The 11081-nt window shown below is 43.5% G+C and overlaps 1 protein-coding gene across 1 annotated transcript in view; it reads left to right on the forward strand.

The window, feature by feature from the left end:
• Positions 1–1351, forward strand: part of MRPS27 (mitochondrial ribosomal protein S27) — a 45852-nt gene extending 44501 nt beyond the window's left edge. The window contains exon 11 of the mRNA XM_035565835.2: positions 970–1351. Coding sequence (XP_035421728.2) covers positions 970–1209 — 240 coding nt within the window. The 3' untranslated portion in view covers positions 1210–1351. The remainder of the gene's footprint in view (positions 1–969) is intronic.
• Positions 1352–11081: the final 9730 nt, after the last annotated feature.

Raw genomic sequence — 11081 nt, forward strand, 5'->3', positions numbered from 1 at the left:
CCTTTCTTTGGGATACCTACTTGCTTTAAACATTTCCACAAGTGCTTGGTTCAGTAAAACATCTTATTTAAAAGAACAATTGGGAAAGTGTGTTCCTATCTAATGAATGAGCAAAGGGTGAAGAATCTGCCAGTGCCATGTCATCTTCCTCCCTCAGGAAACTCTTCTCTAGCTGACTGTGTATCTGCACTTTTAAGGCAATTAATCAGCTTGTTAGTGAGCCATCAGGCTAAAGATTCCAGAAAGCCAGAAATAGTATCACTGGATGATTCATCATCTTAAGTGAATTAATATCTTTATGCTGCATGAAATCTAGGTAAGTAAAGCTCAAAAAGGAAATATTGCAGAGTTTCTTACTGAAGCTATGTTCTTAGTTACAGTGTAGAATATCCCTGGATAAATATTACCTGCTTTAGATCTACTGTACAGTCTGTGTAAACAAAGTAAAGCCTCAGATCACAGTAACTGTTGGGAAGAAATCATGGGAGCTACTTAGTGTGCTCTAGAGTAAGAGAGTGTTTAAAGTGATTTGCATCTGTTGAGAGGGATGTTAATGCAGGCAGTGTGGAGCAAATCAGTCAATGAATTTTGAGATAAGACCCAAAAAATAAGGTGTGTAGACTATATTTTCATAATTGACTGGTCAGCTGATCTTTGTTTACACCAGGTAACTGAACCTGGAAAAGTAAAGAGAATTTCACTGCTTAATGAAAATGAAACTTCATTGTTTCAGTTTTATTGCTCACCAAAAGATTATTTTAGAGGTTAGTATTTCAAGGAGGGGGAAGAATTGGTACCTGCTGCCACAGTCAAAACTTTTAGCTAGGATGAAATAGCTGGCCTGGATAGTACAGCTAATCATTAGATTCAACAGCTATGTATTGGTTGTTATAGGGAAATATTTTATCACCGACTTTTGTGATTGACTGTCTCTCTCCTTCTTCCCCATCAAATCCCTTTTTGTGACAGGAGCTGTACTCTAAGCTGCATTCACTTGGCAAGGTTGAATCTGAAAGCCTGTTAACCCTGACCACCCAACTCGTTAAGGAAAAGCTGCCAGCATGTGAGGTGGAAGACATTGCAAAACATGAGCAGAAGCTAAAGGAGTGGGAGCAAGAAAAATCACTTCTCATTGAGAGAGAAAGAGAGATGAGAGAGAAGGCTAAGCAGGAACTGGAAGCTAGGAAGCTAGCTGAAGCTTCTGCTTAGTACTGGAACTCAAAGACTAGCATAATGGTATGCATTCCTCTGTATGTGAACTGAAATGTTCGCCGGTATTATTTCACTTCAATCCTGCTGCAAGTGTGACTACTTACTATATGCAAATAAAGTAATTTTCATTTTGCCTGTTTCCTGAAGTAAAGTACACGTGGATAGAAATCATCATCCTGTTTATGATATATTTTTGTCCTTTCATCAGCCAGACGGGGTAGGATGGAGACAGCATAAAGAAACAAAGGCATAAGAAGTGGCTTGCCTTTGATGAAAGGTGTAGAGGATAGAAGAAACAAAGGAAGAAGGAGGAATTTCAAACACAAGTTGTTTCAGCAGGGGTTTCTCACAGGAAAGAATGCCTTGGCTACTCAGAAATTCAGCCACTAAGAGGATTAATGTATATTGATTGCTTTTTTTTCCAGCCCACTTGGAAAATTCAGGGCGCTATATGGAGCTGGAAGCCTACTTTAGACTGTGTTTAAAAGTGCTTCTAAAGAGTTCTAGCTTAGGGAATTAGCACTTGCACAGGCACTCAGATGTGCCTATAAAAATGCTTCCCTGTAAGGAAGTTAGAAATTTCCGACTTCACTAGCGCTTCTCTGCTCCACTTTTAAGATCAGTAGAGAAACATGTACAAGCACTTCAGCAAACACCAAGGAGCCTCATTCTGCAGTGCAGTTTCCTTTTCTATTCTGGGCACTCTTTCATGTTTTTTTTGACCTAATTCCATTCTTCCCTCAGCTGCATACACAATCCCATGCCCCCTTCTTCAGGTTGGTAGGAACAATGTAGCTGTTCACATAGAGCACAAGAAAATAGCAAGAGAGTAAGGGTCTTGGGGTGCATCAGCATCCATCCATGCTTACGTTCCCTGTTCCCTCAGAATCTGATCAGGAAATGATTTTCTGCTGCTCCTGGCAGGGTCTCCCTGATTTTAAAGAACTTGCCCTAACACCAGCCCTTCTGTATCACAGCTTGTTATGGCAACAGTGGTGTCTCACTGTTCTTTACTACAACATCTGATAAGTATTTCCGATTTTAACATGCACCTGTCTAGTCTTAAAGCTAGAAAACTCTCGTCACACACTTACTGTTAGTCCAGTGAGAACATGCTGCAAATCTGTAAAGTCAACTTGTTTTAAGTGTAAGAAAGCATCTTAACTGTCGTCCACCAAATACCTTTCTTATTCCCAATGAATACACTCACAAAGTGATTGCTGTTTCACATCCAAGAAAACGACAGTAAGGTCCTTCACCCCATGTTGTAAACATGTCCTATGGTTTCTCCCACAGTACAGTCTCCAGGTAAGGGGATGATTATGTGACCTGACTAAACCAGCAGTGGCCTTTCCCAGGCAAATTTTCTCTGTCAAGTTTCCTGAAGTGTTTTTTTTTTTTTTTTCCTCTCTCTTGCTCCCTCCTCTAATGCTTTCTGATTGTCAGACGGCCTTAAGGGAAAGCAGGAGGCCAAACACACTCCTAAGAACAATTTCATTAAAAGCATGGCTTCAGAGAGATTTCTAGTCTAGACACAGAAGGCTGAAGTGTCCCTCCCCTGCCTATGTATTTCAGTTTTTCAGTGTCAGAACAGGGATTGTACATCCAAACGTTCACAATTGCTGCTACGTCCTCCAATTTCTTTTGCCAACTTCTTGCTACAGGCACCACTACTCCCTTCTGGGATCTCCTCCACACGACCTCAGTTTTAAGACCCTCTGTGCTGCCACATTGCCTCTAGACTTCTCAGCTGTTGATCCTGTGCTGATGAGGCACTATTTGGCTAGGGCACAGTGGGCACTGCCACATTTCTCCTCATTTCTCATTAGCATCTGTTTCTTGGCAGCACAAGGAGCCTGCTTCTGGCCCCACTTCCGCCCTCCCTCACCCTGCTCAGTGGATATGCCAGACTGCTAATGCTAACTGAGCTACAGCAAGCTGCTGGCTGCTGCATCCCCCGCTCCCTTGCAGAGCATGCTTTGCTTCCCTCACGACTAACCCCCCCTTACCATTTATTTAGATTTAACTGCTATAGCAACAGAAAAAAAAATACTCCTCCTAAGCTCTGAGTAACCCGGTAATTAATGTTACAGGCTGCCTTCTTTTTTTCACTCCAATCAGTGTAGGTTTGAATGCTTTCAGCACAACCTGAAGCCAAAACTCTAAGTGTAGATACAGCCTTTCATCCAGGCATAAGCTTTAAACAAATTGGACAGCAACAGTTCTGTGCCACATTGTTCTTCAGGAAAGACCTTTCTGCACTGTGGATAAACCAGATATTCTGCATTGGAGCTGAATCTGCTTCCATCTGTGCTCTGCCCTTGGGAGAGGGGAGTTTCCCTGCTAAATGCTTTGCAGGCAGCAGAGGAGGAGGTTGCTGCAAAGGTCACCAAACCCAAGATCATGGCAGTGAGTCTAGACCATTTGTAGCTTAAGGAACCAGATGTTTTGCCTCCTCATATCCGATCCCTCAGTATCACCCTGAGCAAGAAACCACTCCTGACACTTCTACCAGCCTCACACCAGAGCCACTCTTCCCTCCCCTGCATGCCCCAGCCAGGTATTTCTCTACAGTCCAGCAGTCTCCATCTCTTCCCCCCCGTCCCAGGTCTCGCCATCATCTCCACCAACTGGTTTCTGCCAAACCGATGTTTTCTCACCAAGCAAATTCTCACATTTTCCACTAACTTATCTGTACTCGATTGAATTTGCCTTTTGCCAGCTTTCGTTGCTTCCCAGCTTCCCTTCTGATCTCCCTCGTGATCCTCTGCATGCTCCTCCCATACATACCCCATGTCTGTTCCTGCCACACCACCCCTCTCTTTGTCTCCCCTGTCTCAGACAGCATTGCACCCCAGGCTCTGTAGGCTGCACCCAAGGGCACCCAATTCTCAGGCACATTTTTTCAGGCCCCTGCTCACACTCAGGAAGCTGGAAACAAAAACTAACAACTGCAGCTTGGGAGGGGACTAGGGGAGGAACTCTCCTTTTTTGTGGTCTCTCTTGCCTGCTAGCTTTAAGCCAGGTGAACAGTGAAACAGGCAAATTGTGAGACAAGGGCACTCGGAGACCATTTGGGACCAGTGCTCTGCAGGCTCCTGCTCAGCTTCTCAAGGGAGATAACACCACAAATGCAACAGCATGAAAAATGAACAGAATAGCAACTGAGCTTGCCTTACCTACTTTTCTCCTTGCCACTGTAGGAAAAATAGTATAGAATTGACTTCCTCCCCAGCTCCACTTCATAAATCACATTGCACGCACACCTGTTTTTCAGCTGCTTCCTAGGGTAAGCTTAACAAGGAGATTGAATAATTCTGTCCAATTCTGTCATGAATTCTGTCACAAAAGTGACTCAGGACATTCTGCAATCTCAGATCTCAGTCTGTCTCAGCTCACAACAAACTGGAAATTTGCATTTGTTTTGTCTGTTTCCATAAACCAGTAGCATTCATCTTTGCCTTAATTCTCAACAATGATTAAGAATTAACAATAGCACTGCTAGTAGTAAATACAGTCTTAACAATATTATGATTAATGTTAAATCTATTTTACCTCGAACCACCTTTTTTTCTTTTTTTTTTTTTCAGTCTAATTTTTAACAGATCCTTGATTTCTTCTGTCCTGGCAAGTTTCACGTGAGAATGATGTATCCAAGTGTTTTTCCCTGTTACAAGTACTGCAGAAAAGGAAGTTAACAACACCAAAAAGAGTCTTTCCCACCTTGGCATAACTGGCTTTTCCTTTCATGTACTTTAACCTGCACATAATCTGCTGGTTCACAGAGGTGCATTTTCCCTTCTGACGGCACTGGTTGCTGTAGCTGAGCTTGGTGTTGGGAGGGTTTTATCTACTTCTGGAGCTCCACCACACTGAGTTAACCTTTCATCCCCTTCCAACAAGTTGGTCTTTGTCGTGATATAAGTATTCAGAATCTGCAAATTTCTCCCAAATGACACCTCAGCTGGAGTTAATGCTCTCTGGTTTGGCCTCTGTCTTCTGTGCATTAAAATGACTGGTAAGGCCTCTGGCCACGTCAGACTGGTTTCTGCACAAATTTTAGACACAGCACGGTTCAGGCTCTGATTCATTCTTTCAATTTTCCCTGACGATTATGTGTGGTAGGGTTATGCAGTTGTTGGGTGATACCTGATGTTTTGTATAAGCGTTTTAAACCTGGGCTGTAAAATGGCTGCCCTGCTCTGAGTCGATGTTTTCTGGAGCTCCAGACCTGGTCACCACATCTTTTAAGGGGAACTTGACTGCTTGCCATCTGTGTTGCCAGCTGGATGAGTCTTCTCTTCAGTGTGCACTGCTGGATGCATCACGCTTTTTTCGGAGGTCTTTTCTGGGAGGCTGATAGCCTCTAACAAATCCTTGATCTGCTCAGCATTTGCTCTCCAGCCACTGCTGGAGGTATGGAGGTCACAAAACGCCTTTGTTTCCACAACTGTCCTGTCCTGTAGCGTGGCAGATAGGTACAAAAGCATACTTCAGGTCCATGTAGCTGTTCACTTCGTTCCCTTGTGCTTCCCTGTGGGCTTCTGCCAGGGCTACCAACTCGGCTGCAAGAGCATCGTGTTTGGGAGAAATAGGCTCTGCGATTAGCACCTTGTGCTGAGTCAGGAGGGCAGCATACCCTGTTAGTCACCTTCCTTCTGATCCTAAGGTGATCGGTCTACAGAAGTCTGGAGTTGGCAGGGCATGTCTGTAAGGTCTGCTCTTACCTTTCCTCAATTTTGGGTGACCTCTGTGCCATCATGGTGTGGTTCCCCATCATCCAGGCTCAAGGCATTGCTTCTCTGCTGTCAGCAACAGCAATTTGTACTTCTGGAGTCTCTGAAAACTCAACACCTGCGATGATTTAGTGAACCTCAGTTCGACATCATGTGGGGCTTTTACAGTCAGTGGGTGTCCTAACACAATCTTCCCCTATTTTTCTGCTATCAGTGCTTCTGAAGCTATTGTTTATATGTTTATGGAATCAGACAAAAACAAAAGCAACTTTCCAGTTTGGTGTGAGCAGAGATGGACTGTAAGAACAAATACAGAATAATGATTGGGTTAGGCAAAAAAAAATAACAAAAAAATCCCATCCTATTATTCTACAATCAAGAGCTGAAAAAACACTGCGTAAAAAGCTGTTTGAAAAACAACAACAAAAAATTAAGTTCAAAACTGTCCATTAATCAAGCCATTTTTATAAAGCACCACTATGATATCTTTAAGAAATATTCACCCAAAGCCATTGTGATGTTACATTTATCAACACATCCTATTGTAACTCTGTTATGTTGTAATTCTGTTGAATTTAATGACCCTGCTGTTTCTGTGTGCTGCTTGCTCGCACATGAAAACGCAGCACCCGTTTTCAAAGAAGTGCTCATGCAGTGATATTGAAGAAGATACAGGCCTGGATGGCCACAAGAGAAGTGGGGGCTGCAGGGAGGAGGCGAACTGCTCTGCTCTGCCCTGCTCTGTGTGAATTGCTCTGCAGGGAAGAGCTGCCTGTTTCACCTGGAAGTTTGGCACCACTTGCTTTGTCTCTGCCAGCGCCACAAATGGAGGTGAGCTGTGGGGCTGGGGCAGTGGTGGGACCGCATGGGCTGTGGGGTGTTGGGAAGGGGACCAGACAGAAGGCACCGCAGGTTTTAACTGGGGCAGGGGGGCTCTCCTTCCCATCTCCCTAATGGAGGAGGAGTCCCACAATCATGGCTAAAACTATTTTCATGTTCTCTACAAATGCAAAAAGCTTCTGAGTTCTTCCAGTCTTTCACCCTGGTACTCATTAGATGCAAGCTCACAAACCAGTTAGCACTTCTTCACTGGGAGACATTTCTTGGAAATGTTGCTGCTCCTTGCTGCAGCACTTCAGGCAGCTGCCTAGACATTTCATGTCTAGACACACATGGATGGGACTGTCAAAATATTCCCTAGAGGAGAGAGACCACAATCTTTCTTGGTAGTAACACTATGTCCTTTGTATCAATCTCCTCTTCTAGAAATGTTCCTTCACATCCTGTTTTCTTTTGTGATTACAGATGTGATTTGAATTAAAGCTATTGCAGTTTCTCCCTTGTAAGTATATTTTAAATCATTGTAGTACATCTTCCTTCATAAAGGTTTTTGAATAATTTCCCTGCTCATTATCCTGTTGCCTATATAGCTGAAGGCGCACGAAAAGTTCTCAGTACTGAAAGTAATACATTTACATGCACAGTCACAAAGTTGTGCATGCAAACATGGTGACTACCAGCCTAAATAACACTTGCCTGCACTGTCACCCATGGTACAGCACTGTCAGGCTTGCACATGCTTGGCAGTGCTAACAGCTTTCCTGTCCTTCTCCAGGAGTGGGAGAGAGCCTTCTCTCTGCAGCCATAGCCAGAAGAAACAAACCAGTGCAAAAGCAAAGCCTGTTTGGTATGTTGGCATGAATTTAATTGCTATTGGGAGAAACACCAGCACTTTAAGGGTTAAAGCTCTCCCTTTGAATGCAAAAAGCAGCTTCCCAATTCAAATCCATGGCAGACAGCAAATACACTGCTGATTAGGTAAGCAAATATGTAACTCTTCCTCCCACAAGTGTCACTGGCAGAACACTTCCAGCAAAGCACTGAAGGTCATTATACATTATTCACAAGAGGAAAATTACATATTTATTCCCTTGCAGCTCAAATAAATGTTGCCTGAAGCCTTGCGCAGATGGGCTCTATTTACAGTAACACCCGACCATGTCAAAATAAGGTTACCAGATGCACATGGGGCTGGCCACACTCTGTTCTATGCATGGTGCTGGTACCAAGTCCCTCCTTAAAGTTGTGGGACCTGGTCCAGGACCTAGTCCCAGCTGCAGAGGAGGGCTGGCTGGTACGAGGGGGTTTCTGACCCCATCTGTCCATTGCTGTGCCACCGACACAGGCAGAAGACATCCTGGGACACACGTTAGCAAATGTCCTGCTTTCCCCGACCTCCTCAGAAAGCTGGAGTATTTACAAAAAGGAGTTGCACTGTTGACTTCGGGTGATGCAAGTTCTGGTTTGCAGAACACCATCTGATCCTGCAAGTGCTGCTGCTGTTTTTTTTGCTGGGGGTGTTTATGCAGAAACTACAATTTAGCTTCACAAAAGGGTCTAGCAAGTGCTTGAGGACATTTGTGGAAAGTAAAGTTAAATTTAACTTCCTAGAAATGTAATTGTAGGAAATGTTACTATCAGGACATGTCTCTTCTGCTGCAGGAGAGAATCTACTGCTGCAGAAGTGACAAATGACTTTAAGTTGGGACAGTGATTCCTTCAGAACAAAACTTTTGAGAATGAATTGTAGACCAAGAATTAGTTACAAAACATCAATTCAAGAGGAAAGGTAGTAAATGTGATGCTATCTACTCTGGGTCAGTCTCCTTATGGAAATACACACAGCTTTCAGTAGTTACAAAGCTTGGCCCAGTCTGCAACCACCGTGGTACTGACTCTGTTACTGCTCTTAAACTTTTCTGATATATCAGGACCACCCAACTCACCATAAATTGCAGATATCCCAGGCACAGAAATAGCACTGCAGCCCCATTACACTTTAGATTATCAGGATAAAATTCAGCTTTCAAAATATCCTGTTTATTGCAAATCCTGACAATTCTTCCCCTAAATGAACTGGGAAAGAAACTATCAAGTCTATTCCTCTCTAACACACAATGTAACTGCTGCTATAATTATATCTTTGGAAACTGTAAACTCTTGCTGGAAATACTGAGTTGCAGTCCAGGGGGTTCACATTAAGTATTGAAGTGGCTCAGTGGTTTAGCTTACTTTACTGTTCAAGCTCAGTAACACAACTGGGCTGGGATAATGTGAGGTTCACTCAACATGGGTTTCTGCACCTTCGCATGTACACAGGATGTAACTACAGTTTATACAGAAATTGCCAGCTTTGTTTATATCAGCATATACGTTCACCTACTTAGGTTGTCTTCTCTGTGTAATTCACAACCACGGGTGATGGGCAGAGCAGTGGTGCGATGTGTGAATCGTGGCATATGCAGCCGTTTTGGCAGCGAACCTGGCAGCAGATGCACAGTCATACTCCACCTCCTCGCCAGCTGTTCACACTGGGGACAGTAATGCTGGAGTCGCAAGGTGGAGAAGCAGCTACATCAAGTGGTAAGGATCTGTGAAAAGCAGCTCACCAAGCACAGGCAGCCTACAGAGCTCGCTGATTTAGTTCTTTAGTTCTCCTCAGCATTTAAGGGAATAAAAATACTTTAATTTCTGGTGGAAAAGATGCTGAGCATGTGGTCAAAAGCCAGTAAAACCCCTGGTAATTGCTGAGGAGTTTGGCTTTCGTCTGCCTCTATAGGGTTTGGGCTGAATATGAGGAAAACACACACAACAGAACAGAGGACAATGCTCTGTGGGAGCATTCATGCTAGCCTGGACTAGTCATATCTGTTGGAGGTGGAGGTAAGGAGCTCAGCAGCAGTCAGCAGTGAAAGACTCTTTACTGGGTGAAGGCCATGGGCAATGTTCGTGTAGCAGAATCACCATGAGCCTGGAGACACCCCCTAGGAAGTCAAAGAGCTTTGCTGTAACCCTGGGAATGAGCTGGATGTGCCACCACGGATATTATTCAAAGGACCCTTGCACACATTTTTTCATTCCATTCTAGGAACCAGGAACAGCTACAATTTCCTCCCAGCCATAAAGAACTAAAAATTATTATTAAACAGCCTACAGGTCTGGGGTGCTACCAAGCAGATTCCTCATTTTAGAGAGACCCAAGAGGCCTGAGGGACCATCATTTTCCTCTGTCTTCCATAATACTTCACAAGCTGACTGAATTTGTTCATTAATAACACTAGTGGAAATAAAAAACCTCCTCCTAATCAAGTGCTTTGAAGATGAGTTTTCATTTGGCCCCTGGAACCAGCAATGCTAGAGACCAAGCTGGTCTACCCTTTTGACAGGTACAAGAGGTGGTTCCACCAGTGTTAAGCCTTACACTGCAAGTATAGATGAATAATTGGGATTGAAACCTGACCTGGCCTATTCTACATGTTCATTCTAATATATTTTAAGGCACATATATAATATTTAATATATCTTAAGGCATTTTTTGAGTACAACAGCTCAAAAAAACTTGACATAAACATACTTGAGGTATAAGATTCATAGCATTCGCTCCCCTCATCTGGTCTTCATTTTCCTCTGGTTAGCTGCAGTCAGACCAATTCAAGCCAAGCACAACATTTCTTATTAATATCATTGGAAGTTATAAATGAAACTGTAGAAGTCGGAGACAGAGAGGGGCACACAAGCAGGACTGCTGTCTGAGGGGGAAGGAAACCACTCAGTGACACAGCTTCTCTGGGGAGCCAGCACCCCCTGCTCCCCGCCGCCCCAGCCTTGACCTGCTGATGGCCATCACCTACTGGCTCACTGCTCACCAAGGAGAAAAATGGGAAGGAGCAATTCACTCTTGTTAAACTGCAACAACTCCCTGGTTTGGAAAAGATCTCTTTTCAAACCAGGGCGGGTTTGGTTTGATGTAGCTTTATTGGGTATCATCTCTGACACAGCCACTTGAATGCGTACTTACTGAAAATGAGGTGTTTTCTCATGCTGCTGGGGAATACAGAAATGAGAACAAAAAGAAGCCACATCATGGTACATCATGGTAATGTTTTACACCATGAGAGATAAAACAATCTTCATTTATTTTCAAATTTCTAAATAGAGATTGGTTCTAATCTAATACTTAAATAGTCACTGATATTTTGAGCAAAACCCCATATAATAGGCCATCATGATTGAAGGAAAGGGGAAACTTACAAATACATACACACACAAAGACAAGAAACATGTCAACACCAC

This window comes from Cygnus atratus, chromosome Z, assembly GCF_013377495.2.
Source record: "Cygnus atratus isolate AKBS03 ecotype Queensland, Australia chromosome Z, CAtr_DNAZoo_HiC_assembly, whole genome shotgun sequence".
Lineage (NCBI taxonomy): Eukaryota > Metazoa > Chordata > Aves > Anseriformes > Anatidae > Cygnus > Cygnus atratus.